This window comes from Leuciscus leuciscus (assembly GCF_965113295.1).
Source record: "Leuciscus leuciscus genome assembly, chromosome: 3".
In the NCBI taxonomy this organism is placed as follows: Eukaryota; Metazoa; Chordata; class Actinopteri; order Cypriniformes; family Leuciscidae; genus Leuciscus; species Leuciscus leuciscus.
Genome location: NC_138727.1, coordinates 15549732 through 15566243, shown reverse-complemented (window position 1 = coordinate 15566243; position 16512 = coordinate 15549732). Strand labels below are relative to the sequence as shown.

At 41.5% G+C, this 16512-nt stretch overlaps 1 protein-coding gene across 1 annotated transcript; it reads right to left on the bottom strand.

The window, feature by feature from the left end:
• Window positions 1–2373: 2373 nt before the first annotated feature.
• LOC309494122 (uncharacterized protein) lies at window positions 2374–5455 on the bottom strand. Its single transcript, XM_082163336.1, has 3 exons — window positions 3723–5455; window positions 3345–3460; window positions 2374–3222 (listed from the first exon to the last, which is right to left on the bottom strand). The coding sequence occupies exons 1-3, from the start codon at window positions 4063–4065 to the stop codon at window positions 2446–2448; spliced, it is 1236 nt and encodes a 411-aa protein (XP_082019462.1). The 5' UTR covers window positions 4066–5455; the 3' UTR covers window positions 2374–2445.
• Window positions 5456–16512: the final 11057 nt, after the last annotated feature.

Genomic DNA, 16512 nt, shown 5'->3' with positions numbered 1-16512 from the left:
GTGAGATCAAAAATAAACTTGTCATATCAGGTAAGATTTCCTTTTTGGCAATCGAGGTCTTTAAAAAACTTGTTTGTTATTTTTAAATAGTCTATAGTAAAAATAATGACATGTGTTAGAGTTGTGTGTGTGTACCAAAAATAATTTGGTTTATGGAAACAGGCAGTTATTAATATTATATTAATATTAAAAGTAACATTTGATGGCATTACAAATAGTCATGAAATTGACAAATAACTAGGCATAATGCTTACAAAATTTGACTTTATCCCTCAGAGAAAGAGCTCAAGAAGCGGTGGGATTCATTGCGAACCCGGTGCGTTATAAGAAACAATTAAGGACTCTCAGGAAGTTCTGGAGCTCAGAAGACTGGCAGGCAGCAATGGATCCTGAACCGCTTGCAGTTTCTAGAGCCTCACACAAAAAGGAATGAGAGCACTTCAAATCTAACTATCAGGGTAAATAAACAAATCTATATGTTATGATATATTAATAAAATGAAACATTTTGCTTTTTTAAAGTGGCCACTGATTGTTCAGATGGGTCTATTTACAAGTAACTCAACATATTAACACAAGCTGTTAAATTCATTTGTCACATTATCTGCCATAAAGTGCTTCTGAATAGAGCCATTTCACCAGTTTGCAGGGTATGTAAAAATTTAAAGTTTTAGCTTTGCCCTGTTATTGTTATGGGTGATTGGTGAACAGTTGTAAGAATCAATGATATCACATACAGTAACTTGCATTTTGATTTCTATCTTTTTATTTTTTTTAAGGAACCTTTGGCTGATAGTGATTCCTGTTCACCCTCAGATGGTACCAACAGTGACACCTGGACTGGCACCCATGAAGAGCCCAGCTTCATTGAGGCGGAGCTACGGCCCAGTACACCCTTGCCTGAATCCACAGCTGAGTCCACAGCCATGAGAAAGAAACCAAATACTCCAAAGCCTCCGGGGAAGCGCAGGAAGATGCAGGATGAATCTTCCAGTGAGGAGTCCACATACTTGATGCGCACCATCGGCAAAACTCTGGAAAAGTTGGCATCACATGAAAACACCAATGATGCCACCTCAGCTTTCTGCAAAAATTTAGAACACAGAATGCGGAATTTGCCACCACATGTACTGCCACATTTCCAGCACGAGGTTGATGATTGCATTTTCAAATATTCAGTGGGCCACAACCATTCACTGGATGCATCTGTCAATCAGTATACACACCTGTAATGTGTTATGTTGCAAAAGTGTAAACATGTTTGTAGTATATTGTAAGTTGTACATGTACATGCATAGTTGTAATTTATATTATAGTTATATTATAGTTCTTGCACAATTCTATTTAGAATTTAAAGTCTCTTCTATTTTTGGTAATTTTATATAATTTACCTTCTGGCAAATTTTTTGGCCATTGTTCTGAACATTGGAAAATAAAACACTTTGACTTTGGTTAAAAAGGTATTTGCATTCACAATTCATATGTAAAAAGAGATCACAAAACACATAATTATGTAAAATCTTGACTTTTAATTAGCAAATTCACACCATCGTCATAAAACAAAACAAAAAAATGCAGCTCTGACCATATTACTGCATATGATCAAATATCAAATATCAGCTCCAAAAAATACAAAGAACTTTGCAAACACATGTCATGTGGATGTGAGGAGATGAACCCAAATGCAGACAAAATGCAATATACACAGTTTATTGATACAACTAGACAGAATAAAAAGGAAAACAAAACCTATGATGGGGCAAAACAGGACAGGGAGGCAAACTAGGGACTAGACTAAGACTAAGACTTTACAGCTAACTAGACTAACAAACAATAAATACAATGTAACAATAACTCTCAACAGGACTCTCGACAAAGGTACTCACACGGAGTGTCTCAGAGAGATAAACGGATAAAGTAGGACAAGTTTAGACAATGAACCGACACAAGACAGCCAACACAAGGGGATTAAATAGGGAGAAACTAACGAAGACAGCAGGTGACACAGATGAAACAATAATGACAAAACGAGGATAACAAGTGGGCGGGGCAAGGTAACGAGACAACACAAGCACATGGCCCAACAAAAGGCCATGTGTGTGAACATAAAACATGGGTCTGTCATGATCCTGCCTCAAGACCAGGGAAAATCAAAGATTAGAAGGCAGAATCATGACAACACATAGAGAAGTGTTAGACGTGTGTGTGGAGGCTCTTCTGTGCTCAAATCATGACTAAGCAACTGAAGTTTACAAAAAGAGAAAGTTGAGAATCTTGCACACAAACAACATGCATTTTAATCCAAGAACAAATAAATACAAAATTATATTTTGAATTAGAAAATTATATTTATTTTTTTGTGAAAGTTACACACACACACAGAGAGACACACAAATAACAGAGTTTTCATTCCCACTTTTGGAACACACTGCAGTGACTCAATGACTTATATTTTGCCCCATTGAAAGGGGACTGCACCAATGTCTGAATTAAAGTACTGGCACAGTTTATCTCTGAGCTGTTTGGCGTGTGTTGTACTGTTGGTTGTGTGTGGCAGAGAGGCCTGCTGTAGGCCGGGGTCTTGATCTAGTCCTTCCTGGTCGATTCCTGCCATGTAAACTTCACAGCACTCTGTACACAGAAAGTTGTGCAGAGCAAAACAAGCCAACACAATGTCCTCCACTTTGGCAGTGTTTTGAATGTTAATGGTAGTTAGAAAAACCCAAAAGCGATTTGCCAGGATGCCAAATGCATTTTCAACCACCCTCCGAGCTAACGAAGGCCTGTAGTTGAATATGCGTTGCTCGACAGATAGCCTGCGGTTCGGATATGGCTTCATGAGGTATTCCTTCAAGGGAAATGCCTCATCTGCCACAATGCAGTAAGGGGCCAGCTGGTCAGATTCAAGAAGTGGTGCAGGTACAGGTATGTTCGATGTTCTTTTCTCCAAAGCATCCTGTAATGAGCATCCACCAAACACTCCACCATCTGAAATACGCCCATTGCAGCCCACATCGACATAAAGTAATCTGTAATTGCTGTCAACCAGTGCCATTAGAACAATGGAAAATGTACGCTTGTAGTTGTAAAATGTCGATCCAGTTCCTGGTGGGGGACGAATGTTGATGTGCTTCCCATCCAGAGCACCCAGGCAGTTTGGGAAGTTCCACTGAGCCTGGAATCCAATGGCAACTCGCTGCCACTCTTCCACTGTGTCTGGGCACTGAAAAACAGTAAAATGTAAAAAAAAAAAAAAAAAAAAAAATATATATATATATAATTTTGTCAGACCCTTTATAACTCGTAGTCATTTTGGGATGTTTCACTGTCTGGATGTGTACAAACCTTCAGGTATTTCTCTTTTAAGACCTGGTAGATTGCTGCACAGGTTTCAGGAACGAATTGCTGAATCGTAGACATTCCCACTCGGAACTGGTAAGAAAGGCTCTTGAAGCTTTCTCCTGCAAAGAATACAATCACATAACTCCATTATCAATTTTCCACACCTTTCCCAGAATCAATCATCAAGAACAAAACACTTTTAATGCATTTTCATATTATTATATTTTATATGCTGTTTCTTTTTAAGTAGGCTACAATTGCCATCCGAAATAATCAATTTCTTTTCACTTTTATAAAGCTTAATAATACACCAAAATGTACACAACTGAAAAGGTGTTGTATTGCAATGTTAAAACAAAGAATAACCTTTAGCTTGCTTACCTGTTGCCAGGAACCGTAGTGTAATCATCAGACGTTCCCCTTCGGAGATACAATCCCGGTAGTTGGTGTTTTTCCTCTGTATAATTGGAGTGATAAGTTCCTTTAACGTGTTAAACTGAGTAGGAAAAAGCCGTGCGAATTTTTTAAAATCGGAGGTTTCATCTAGTTCCAGCTCTCTACACAGGTTCGGGAAAGGCCCATGAGCCCGTTTCTGGAGAACCCATTGTTTCACCCATTTAGTGCACTTTCTGCGTATTTTTCGCGCCCGATTCTTCCTTTCCTCTTCCACAAGCAAAATACCAAGGGCTGACAACGCCAGTGCCATTTGCAACGTGTCTGACATTTCCGAAATATCACAAATCCGTCTGTGGATAGCGAGACTCTGATATGCTTTTTCTTTGTATATGTTTTGTATCCCTGTATGGGTGTGTTCCAGGCTTAAGAGCCGGCTCTTGTAGGTGAACGTCGGGAGCTGGCTCGCGTATCTGAAGAGCCGACTCTATTTTTAAAAATATAGCCTATAGAAATTAAATCATTATGTAATAATGAAATAATGACTGATTTTAATTTTATTTAAAATAATCGACTAATTCAAAGAACAACAAAAAAAATATTATATAGGCCTAAAGGCGCACACACATTCGTTTCGACAGTCTGATCAGCCTCACATTCTGTTCCTGTCAATCATACACGCGATGTCAACCAATTAAACTGCATGAGGGAGGGCCGAGCCAACTCACACACACACACACACACACTAGAGATGCGGATAAAGCGCAGATCAGACGGATGACGTGACGAAAAATTATATTTTAATTAAATTCGGGCAGGTGGCGGTTGAACCAATCAAATGAAAAAAGTTTCATCAAGCGGCGACGTATGTGTGCTTACTGGGAACATAATAAAGACACCTGGACTCGGTTGAGACCAAAAGCCATATTTGGCAAGACCAGTGGCCGAGACCGAGACAAGTCCGAGTCCGAATACCAGCGAGTCCGAGACCATAGAAAAACGGTCCAGACTCGAGTACTACAGCCCTAGGTGCGGATGCCTTATGATGCCCCGTCCCTGAGAGAGAAGGACCTCCCTCAGAGGAATGGGCCAGGGAGGGGCTGACGAGAGGAGAACAAGTTCGGAGAACCAGGTCCGGCTGGGCCAATAAGGGGCAAGACCTGCTCCTCTTCCTCCCTGACCTTGCACAGTGTCTGTGCAAGAAGGCTCACTGGGGGAAACGCATATTTGCGAAGGCTCGAGTTATTGTCACACGGAACGTGCAGCTCTAACACGCCCACCTCGGGACTCGGCCATGAAGCCAGTGCTGAAGTGGTCTCATATGAAGCAAGCCGAACGGCGTTACTGTGGCTGTGGATGCCATATGCCCCAGGAGCCTCTGAAAAAATTTCAATGGGACCACTGTCCTGCTCTTGAACATATTCAGGCACTTCAGCATCGACTGGACACGTTCCTCTGTGAGGCGTGCTGTCTGTTGAACCGAGTTCAGCTCCATACCGAGAAAAGAGATCCTCTGCCCGGGGGAGAGTTTGATCTTTTCCCAGTTGACCCTGAAGACCCAACTGGCTGACATGTTGGAGCAACAAGTCCCTGTGTTCGCACAACTGTTCCCGAGACTCAGCTAGTATCAGCCAATCGTTGAGATAGTTGAGGACACGAACACCACGCTCTCTCATGGGAGCAATGGCCGCCTCCGCGACCTTCGTAAAGACCCGAGGCAACAGGGCTGAATCGTGTAGCCGAGTCTGATGGTGCGGAGGAGTCAGCTGGACAGATTGGGAAGCACTTTCCAGGCTTCCAAAAACCGTGCCAGGGGAACCAAAGGCACCACAGACGTACCTGGGGTGGGGCAGCGAGGTGTAGAGCAAGGACCTGGCTCGGAGGGCCCGGGGGCGGTACGAAGCGGGGTCTGAGTGCGCAATGCAACACTCACCTGTCTCCACCAATCGCCATTGGGTACGGGAGAAAGGCGTAATCGGGTCCTCGGAACGTACGCGTCCGCCGGCTGGTGACACAAGAGAGGATCGATGGGTGGAAGGCTTTACAGGGTCACACACCGTCAATCTGACCCTCTTGGAGCCCAAGAATAGAGGCATTTGATCTTCTGATAATTCAGGAACCACTGGACTCCAGGGAGCCGGCGGTGGAACAAAAATTATCTGAAGAACTCGTCCCCCCATTCCTGGGTGGCCTGTATCAGGGACGCTTAGTCTAGCTCTTGCCACCTGGTTTGGCAGCGTTTGATACAGACTGGGTGGCCTGCCTGCGGCTAGCTCTCCGCTGAGGCCTGAGTGAAGGCTGCTGCGGTGGCCCAGCGGGAGCATGAGCGGCGGCAGGGGACGCGCCTCCGGCAACGTGCAGGTGGAGGAACTGCCACCGGTGGCAGGGTGATGGCAGCAGCAGGCCCCCGGGGCAGGATGTGTCGGACAGCCTCCATCTGTGCCTGGGCAGCAGAGAACTGTTGGGCGCAGTTCTCCACCGCGTTGCCAAACAACCCAACCCAATGGGAAATTGGGGAGTCCAGGAACCAAACCTTTTCCATATCCGCCATATCAACGAGGCTGAGTCAACTATGGCGCTTCTGAACCACCAGGGTGGACATCGCTAGACCAATCGCGCAAGCCACAACGCTTGTGCTCCGGAGAACCAAGTCAGTTGCAGTGCGGAGCTCACTCATGAGTGCACGGTCTAGGCTACCCTCGTGTATGTCCATGAGTGTCTTGGCCTGATAGACCTGTAACAACGCCATGGCATGCAGAGAGGAAGCAGCTTGCCCGCAAGCTCTATAAGCTCTGTCTGTAAGGACAGACGAAAACTCACAGGCCTGCAAGGGGAAACAAGGCTCCCCCAACCAAGATGCAGCGGCCGCCGGACACAGGTTGTGCCGCGACAGACCGCTCCACTGGATTGACAGCCATGTAACCTCTCACTGCTCCTCCTTCAAGGGTAGTGAGGGGGAAGAAACTATCAAGGTTGTTTCTAGCAGTAAAAGGTGCCATCCACGACCTAGTCAGCTCTCCATGCACCTCGGGAAAGAAAGGTTCTGGGGCGGCGGGCTGAGAACCAGCATGGCCCGCCCCAAGAAACCAATCATCCAACCGAGACTGATCGGGGACACGGTGGAGGATTCTACACAAGCCCGACAGCCTCGGCAGCCCATTTCAGCATAGCTGATAACTGTGGATCCGGCTCAGGCAACGTTGTACACCCCGAAGGGAACACCGCAGCCGAGTCATCTCCAAAGCCCAGCTCACCCTCCGATGTTGCAATCGGCATCCTATCGTCCTGAGGAACCTCCAATGGAACCTCTGGACCGTCCATTACAGACAGGCCAGTGCGCTCAACTAGACTTGTAGTCAAGACCGCCTAAACCGAGACCAAGACACTACCAAGACCAGAGGGTATCGAGACCAAGACAAGACCAAGACCAAGACAGACCAAGTCAAGACCAAGACCAAGACCGAGACCAAGTCGAGACCGGAGAAAAAAAAAAAAAAAAAGAATGTGAAATATGTAACCAATTGAAATTATACTTAATGTGTAGATGAAATCGTAACATCAAATTAAAGATACACAATTATAAACTTGGATTAGGCCTAATGTTTAGTCAACAAAACGGAGATATGCAGATGATATTTAAAAGACCATTTATTTAGTCTAACACCATCTTAAATACAATACTGTAATCAAACACACACACACACACACACACACAGATATCAAAGACGCAAATTCATCTAAGCAAATGCCTGCCTATCTCTGCCGATTTCGGAGTCTCCAAATGAATCCATTCTGCAACTTTTAAATACATAATAAAATGTGTAAAAACGAAATTATAGGCTTAAGTGCAGGATCCGAAAGTTGGTCGTTTTGTCGCTATGGTTACACACACACACACACACGCCGTTGGTGGTGCGCTCAAAGTCATCTGTCAGTTGTGCAGTTACCCAAAATCTCCTGAATGAAGTTAAAACCCATCATGTCACTGATATGTGTTTTTTAAATCAAGTGATCAAAGTGCTCGTTGCCGCTGCGATCAGTGGCGCGGATACAGTGTTTTCTCGTGTGGCTCGCGCACACGCCGCACTTTCACTCGGACACGCGCTTCAATCCGTTCCGTTGCGGATAATAATGTTGCATTATCGAACGTTGTGTCATCGTGGATATTGTAGTATTGTATTGCTAAATACCCCGACCACTATGTCGGTCTGAGACATCGAGACCTAGACAAGACCGAGAGGTCCGAGACCAAGACAAGACCATGACCAAAGACCGTCAAGGCCGTGACTAGACCGAGACCACGTAAAAGTGGCCTCGAGACCGGTCTCGAGACCAAGACCGGTCTCGAGACATACATCACTACGCTCAACAAGGGATTCCACCGGTAGTGGTGTGTTGAATCGTGAGGAGTCCACATGGAAAGGTTACCGGCCAGAAACCATCACTATCCTTCAATCACCCAACTCACACAGTACCTGAGGGTAGGGTGTGGAAATGGGGACTCCACATTCGCGGACGAAGACGAGTCTTGATCTCAACACGAGACAGTCATGTTCCTGCAATGGGAATACGAACTATCCACAAAAGCTAGACTTCCTGAAGAAGCACCGACACACTCGCTTGTTGTAATACAACACACTCTTCAGAGACATCGACATGAAGACCGATCGGCTCCGAAGCAAAAGACAAGTGGTGCGTGCATCCGCTTCCGTATTTATACCCGCACTGCGGGGCGGAGCGTGAGATGCAAATCTTGCACGCCAATGTGCATTGGCTCGTTTTTTCAATACTCGGAAGATGACAGGCTCCCTAGCGTGATCCCAAGCAGTCGACTACGTCGAACATGAGCGACTGAAAGGGAACTAAGGTGTCTCCCTCAGGTGAGAGGTTGTTTTCTTGTTCCCTTGTTTTCTCTATCAATAATGGATGTGAGGTTTCTCCAAATCAAGCGTTTACTGTAGAAGATGTTCTACTAGCTATGGGAGATATAGTAGGACATGGAAAAATAGTCTCGGCCTCCAGAATGAACAAGGCTGTCGTGGTCTTTCTGAAATAAGAACATTTAGTGAACAGACTTGTTGAAAACGGAATCGTTGTGTTGGACACATTGGTGCTTGTAACGCCGTTGCGCACACTTGCTACTAAAGGGACAATTTCAAACATGCCTCCTTTTATTTCCAACAAAGACATTACCAAAGAACTTAGTCGATTTTGGTAAGTTCGCTAGTTCTATCAAAGTTGCAAAAACGCTGCATTGAAACATGTGCTGTCTTTTTGATGTTCCTAAATGCAACCTCTAATACTTTGGAAATTACCTTTTGCATACAACATGGAGACGCGTACGTGATCTTTGCAAAAACAGATAGTATGCTTTGTTTCGAATGCGGAGATTTAGGGCATAAGAGATTTACTTATTTACATAAAAAACAGACGGAAAATTACGGAAATAATGAAGAGCACCTAGATCGAACAGAGAATACTGAAATCCCAGATAAGGAAAAAAGACCTACAATTGTAAAAGAAATGACAATTCGACAAAAACAAAAGAAGCAGGAAACTCAGGGCGAGCATACGGAGGCATCTGATTCTTTCTGTGGAATTTCTGAAACTATCAAAACAACCCAGGTTAAATTTTCAGCTGAGCAAAGCGTTTCAGAACAGATTTCAAAATCAGAGGAGAGTGCTTTTAAAGGTACAATATGTACGATTTTTTGTAATAAAATATTCAACCCACTTGCACAGTGTGATACTGTATATTTCATGCAGTTGTGTACTTACATTATCCCAAAAGCTCCCAAGGATTTGTAAATCCAGAGAAATTCCAATTCCAGTTTTAAATAATGGCTTGTCCCTTGTCATTGTTGACAATGACGTAATATCCGCGCTATCCTCGCTTGTAGAATCCATAGACAATACATAGATGCCTCAGAAACGGCCGCTATACGTAAGCCGCTAATGAGGGCTCTTTGTATGTTGTTGTGTTGTGTCATTCAGTCATCATGGTTCACGATTATTGATTGGCAAGTACAGGAAATCCAAAAAAAACTTAAACGTAGATCAGCTGAGGCAAGTAGGCTTTGGGACAAACGGAGAAATAAAACAAGGATCAATATTGGCATGGCGTTTTCGAGATGGAGAGAGCTTCGCTACAAACTTGTACTTGATCTGTTGACAGAGACTCCGCTCTCCCATGTGTTTTAATATGTTATTTATTGTACACATACAGTTATATTGCACTTTGTTTGTACTTCAGTAACTTATTTTATCAAGTCTGGTGACCAAGTCTATGACAGTGAAATTAAATACTACGGTAATCTCCCATAGCTAGTAGAACATCTTCTACAGTAAACGCTTGATCTGGAGAAACCTCACATTCATTCTTGATAGAGAAAACAAGCGTTCCCTCACCTGAGGGAGACACCTTAGTTCCCTTTCAGTCGCTCATGCTCGACGTAGTCGACGTGTCGACTGCTTGGGATCACGCTAGGGAGCCTGTCATCTTCCAAGTATTGAAAAAACGAGCCAATGCACATTGGCGTGCAAGATTTGCATCTCACGCTCCGCCCCGCAGCGTGTGTATATGACTGGCTAGACTGGCATGTGTATATAATGAATAGTTGTTAAAAGTATTTTTTCGGTCACGTGTTATCTTGCCTACGGGACTAAGTAAGCCATTACTTAGACTGCTGCCCCCTCAAAAAAGACCCTGCCTTAATAGCGTCTAAACTAAGTGAGAACCTAATTTACTCATATCATTGAAGTTTGAAACACCCCTGTCTTTTCTCTCTGTCCTTTAAAACACATTTACCTCACCATAATCCTCTTTGAGTATGTAGTATTGTAATGAGTGTGGACCATGTCCGTCAGATCTGAAGGACAATCTCACATTTTTATTCATGATCTTTGATAAGTTCATTTGTCTTTATCTGTGTTTTCTGGAGCGAGTGAAGGTTGTAGTTTGTGTGATTGAATATTTGAGGGTGTGCATACGTGTATGTGAAGTCTAATCCCTTGATTGACTGGCCAGTGTGTGTCCAGCTCTGTGCGATACCTGGGTGAAGAGGGAAGTTGACCTTATGACCTCTTGACTCTGCAGTGTGCGAGAGGGTCAATGAGTGGCGTATGCTTAAGACCTGCTGGACTGGCCGGACCTGATTAGTGGACTCTCTGCCTGTGGTGACATCAGTGATCTGGTGCTGACCTTCCCCTGACCTTCTCCACAGGTTTGGCCTGGAGATTTCCGACCCTCAGTTTGAGCAGCTGTTGGACAGGCTCCCTTTTGACCGCCACGAAAATGTGCCGTACCCGATCTTCATGGCAGCCTTTGACACCAGGTACAGAGCCTTTAAACCAGTCAGCTTAACATTTGCTATATCAATGTTAACTGCACACTAGTTTTGGATTTCTTTTTTTTTTTTACTATTTAATGTTGCAGAACTAAAATTAAAATTAAAAATTAAATTAAAAGTACAAATTTGTACTTAAAAAAAAATATCTGAAATAGAACAAGAGATCTTTCAAATTACATCTGGAATGATTCAACATTCAGATTCTTCTTTAGATGGAAAGTTATCTGAAAGGCAAATGATATTGAAACCTTACTGCAAGTTCGGGCTTAAGGTGCCCTAATAAGATCTCGTTTTATGTCAAGACATGACATGGATGGTCCCACTGCTTATTTTTTTTAATTTAAAAAAGGTCTCAAAGAAACAAAATTAAATGTACTGCTTAAAAAAAAACAGATGGACTAAAGACTTCTGTTTCAAGACAAATGCGAAAAATTGCTATGGACTTTTATTCGGAACTGTATAAAAAGGAGAATACTGAGACTGGATGCGTTTCACAATTATTACAACAGCTTTTATCACTAAAGAGCAGAGTTGGATTCTGGACAGTGCTGTTTCTTTTAAGGGGTTAACTGATGCTGTTATAAAGATTAATTCTGGCCGAGCAGAATTCCAGTGGACTTTTATAAGGGTTTTTGGAAGATCAACGAAGGAGATTTTTATGAAGTGGTTCAAGAGTGTTTTAAAGATAAACTACTTCCCAAAAGTTGTCAAAAGGCAGTGTTAGCACTGATACCTAAAAAGGAGACTTGAGTCTCCTAAACAATTTGAGGCTTGCATCAATTTTAACATCTGATTAGAAGCTAATAGCTAAAATTTTGGCAAATAGGCTGAAATCTGTTTTGGGTGATATAATACATCAAGATCAGTTCTATTGTATTCCAGAAATAACAAAATATGATGATGTTTTTTTCTGCTGAGAGATATTTTGGACTACTCTAAACTTTATTATGTGGATGTAGGTTTTTTGTTCCTGGATCAGGAAAAAGTCTTTGATAGAGTTGACCATGACTTTTTGTTTGAAACAATGCATGCTTTTGGGTTTGGAAATGTTTTTATTTCTTGGATCAAACACTTGTATATGAATGCATCTTGTATTTTGAAACATTGGTGGTGTTTAAAGTCAACCAATAAGAATACAGAAGGGTATTAGGCAGAGGTGTCCACTGTCAGGTCAGTTATATCCTTTAGCAATGGAACCACTGTTGTGTCTACTAAGAAAAGGTCTGTCCGGCTTAAGCGTTGGTGGTGAAAACTATCAAAAATTAAACTGGGAAAATGTAAAGGACAAAGTCTGTGCCAGGTTGTCAAAATGGAACTGGATTTTGCCTCAACTGTCCTACAGGGGAAGAGTGCTGGTTATAAATAATATTGCTGCCTCTATCCTATGGCATAAATTAATTGTATTGAATCCATCAGAAGATTTTATTTTTTGTCAATTTTTTCTGCTCTCGACAACATTGGCTATGAGAGTCTGTTTTGTATCTATACAGGTACATGAAGGAGGTCAAGGTCTTATGGATATTAGGTCTGAAGTGGCTGCTTAGGCTATGTTCACACTTAGCGTCTTTTTTCAAACTGCCAGCGTCTGTTCTACATTATAACACTATGGAGTAAACCGTTTTTTCAAAAAAGTCCTGAGCGCTTTTTTAGACGCCACCGCCGGCGTCTTTTTCTGCAGCTCAGAGCGTCTTTTTAAGTTGAAAAAAGTTCAACTTTTCTGAAAAGAACGCCCTACGTCAAGCGCCTTTTTGACAGCTGACCAATGACAAGCGAGTAGCGAGACCTGTCGTTTCCATAACAACAAGAACAACTGTCTGTCGTGCACCCACAAACGTCTTTGTGAACCGACATTCTCCTCCCCGGTAACTTCAAAAGCCAACGCAAGAGCCAACTTTCTCGACATTTTTTGCATCACACAGCACTAGGCTACTGTTGCAGCTCTTGTTATAGCAGCCCGGTCTCACCCCAAAACGTCATATACTGACGCGTCTTGACCATGCGTCAACATACGACGAAAAGGGTACCCCTTTAACGTCAATATGAGACGCAGACAGAAGCGCACCAGCAGCGCCTCCTAGCGGTACCCTAACGCATACCTAAACCTACCCATAACCCGAATCGTCACATATGGACGTTATGGGGGTACCCTTTTCGTCGTATGTTGACGCATGGTCAAGACGCGTCAGTATATGCGCCAGCCACAAAAGACGCGCTCGGCTGCTATTTGTAACCGAACGCTGGCAGCGTTTTTTTTTGCTAAAAAAACGCCGTTGTCAACTTTTTCTTGTCAAAAAAGACACTAAGTGTGAACATAGCCTTAGACTGCAAACTGCTAAAAGATTACTCTATTGTCAATCTCAGAACTGGAAAAGAGCTTGTGCCTTATTGAATCGAGTGGGACGGTAGAATTTGGACAGTCATCTTTTAATGAATTTAAAGGAGATGGATCTTAGATGGATCTCTTTTTTCCTTTTATGCCTCCGTATTTAATGCATGGCAAATTTTTATTGTTAAAAGAGAGGATTCTGAGACACCTCGTCAATGGGATTTTTAATTCTCACCTCTCCAGTGTGATATTGGATTCACAGACTGTGCACACAGGCTTGGTAAGAGCAGGAATATATAAGATTTGCCATTTCAGGTCAAATGACCAATGGATTACTGCAGAAAAACTGCCCATAAAGACTGGTATCCGTTCTGTTCGAAGTGTACAAAAATTGTTAGCTGAAATTCAAGTTTCGTTTCCTGATTTGCCACTAAATATTGGAATATCTGAGAATGCATTCCCCAAGATCAGTGTGGCTGTGGATGTATGAGATTGGCAGGAGGTTGAAGGAAATCTCCTCTCTTTTTGAACGCCTGAACTTGGTCTTTTTAACACTGTTTCTAAGAAAGCTCTTTATTGTGTTTGTGTAAAATCTCTTAATATAAGAGCATTAAAAGAACTTCCAGAGATCAAGTGGGTTTAATTGATTGATTCAGGAACCTCTCCAAAAGGTAGTTGGAGGTCCTTACATAAGAAACCAATTTAAAAAAAGGAATGGAGACTTACAATGGTGGCTTTCAAATTGGATAATATAGCAACAAATAGACATAAGGCACATTTTAATCCTTTACAAGTGGAAGAGTGTTCTTTTTTGTGGGGTTTCAGAAACGTTTTTTTTTCATATTTGTATTGGTTGTTCATGACTAAAATATTTGTGTGTGTGTGTGTTAGGAGAATTGAGTCATAGTTTTGGTTTTCTCTTTACAAATGGTTTATTTGTTTTTGTACCAAAGTATAGTGCCTCAAACAGGGACATTTTTTTGTTAATTAATTTATTGTTTGGCAAGGCTAAAATGGCAATTTGGCTGACAAGGAAGAATAAAACACTTCTCAATGGAGGAATTGATCCTTTACATATGTTTAAGGCTTTGGTAAAAAGTAGGATACTTTTGGAGTATAATTCATTAATTTTATGAATTGACTTTTTTTTCTTGTTGGGGTACTGAAGGTATTTTATGTCAACCAAATGAAGAGAGTGGTTATGATATAATGTTATACATTGAAATTAATGATTTGCCTATTTATGTACAGTATATGCCTGCGTATGTTTTTAAAGTAATGTTTAAGTCTTGTGTAATGTAATATGCATTGTTTTTTATAAGTATTTGTAAATTAAAAGAAGCTTAAATTTCAAGTCTCTCTCTATCTCTCTCTCTCCCTCTCTCTATCTTTCTCTCTCCGTTTCACGTTGCGACTGCATTACACTCGGGTCAGCATTTAATTATTATCATTTTTTTTATTATTATTCAATGGCCCATCGTCAATTATTCCTTACATAATCGTGTTTCTACAGGAATTGTTTAAATATATGGGCGACTCGCAGGAAATTTCTTCACTGATTTTTTTTTCAGAGAAAAGGCAGAATAGGGTGAATTGCCCTAATGTGGGACACTGCCTAATGTGGGACACCTAAGGTCTAGTGTTTGTAGGTACCCCATAAATACATGAATGACAGTGAAACTATGGGTTAGACAAAGCTGTGGTGTCATGTGATCAAAATAACATGACCTATCAAATGTCCAATCATATTTGAGGGTGGAGCAATCATCAAACAGGAGGCACCTTGTGTGAAGACCATCCGAAGGCCATTGACATAGAGTTTTAACAATTTTGATATTAAGGAGTTAAATACATTTTAAACAATGCAATCCTGCTACTTTTTAGCCTAATCTGCTTATGAAATGTTTGTCCATCAAAAAATAGTCTAACTTTGTGTGTATAAACTATATATTTTATATTTTTTATCAAATTTCTTAGTGTCCCACATTAGGAAATGTGGTTTCCAAATCCGGGACAGCATGATCAGCCTAATGTGGGACAGTACTTCAATGAGTAAAAAATGTGTGGTGGGGCAAGGTTTGTGGGACAAACATGGTTATTTACATGGTTTTAGTCTTGTAATGCAATATTACAATACTGTTAATGCAGATTTTTACAGTCATGTGCATTTTTTATTCTTGGAGGGCAGTTTGAAGGCTCTTTTTTTGTGTGCTTGTGCATGCCTTCATACGTCTCTCTCTCTCTCTCTCTCTCTCTCTCTCTCTCTCTCTCTCTCTCTCTCTCTCTCTCTCTCTCTCTGTGTGTGTGTGTGTGTGTGTGTCATCTATGTGTCATGTATGTGTAAAAGGTATAGTTGACTTAAAATGAAAAATAGCTACAAATTTAAAAATGCGACATTCTACCAGAAACGTACATTATCTGTCCTTGAATTGTTACAGTGAATAAAAAAGTATTTCATCCAAAAATTTCTAAAACTGGCTCATAGTTGATTTCTGTGAGTTGTTCTGTAAAGGAATATGTCATTCATTAGGTTCTCAGATATTTTTTTCTTTATTAAAAACACTTTTGAAAATTACAAATCCTGTCCATGCCCTTGTCCTCAGCCAAATTGGAGCTACAGCTTTCATAGTTTTGTTATGCTACAAACTGTTATAAAAAAAAAAAAAACTCATCAATAACAAGTTTAAGCTGTTATCATTCACATCAACTGATCAAAAACATAAAATTATATATAAATTCTACAAATAAATTCTATTTTACAACTGTCCCCATGTTTTGGTCAGTCCTGTCACGTTTACATAAAACTCTACATAAAATGTGTGAAATACACCTTTAAGGGAATCACTCAGAGGAAGTGACATCATTTGACCCAGGTGAAGCTTACATTGATTAAGGTTGAATTGTTTCATTGAATTGTATGATTTTAAGCTTGTTTTTGTATGTTTTTTTTAGGAAGACGAGCTAAAGGGTCAGGCCCTGTCACGGTTAAACATTCCAGAAAATAATGAAAATGTTTTAAATCCAAAACATGTCTAAAAAGGTTATTGAAATTCCTTGCTTGCATGTTAACAGTTTTTATGCTAGCATGCTAGCAGGCTGAGTA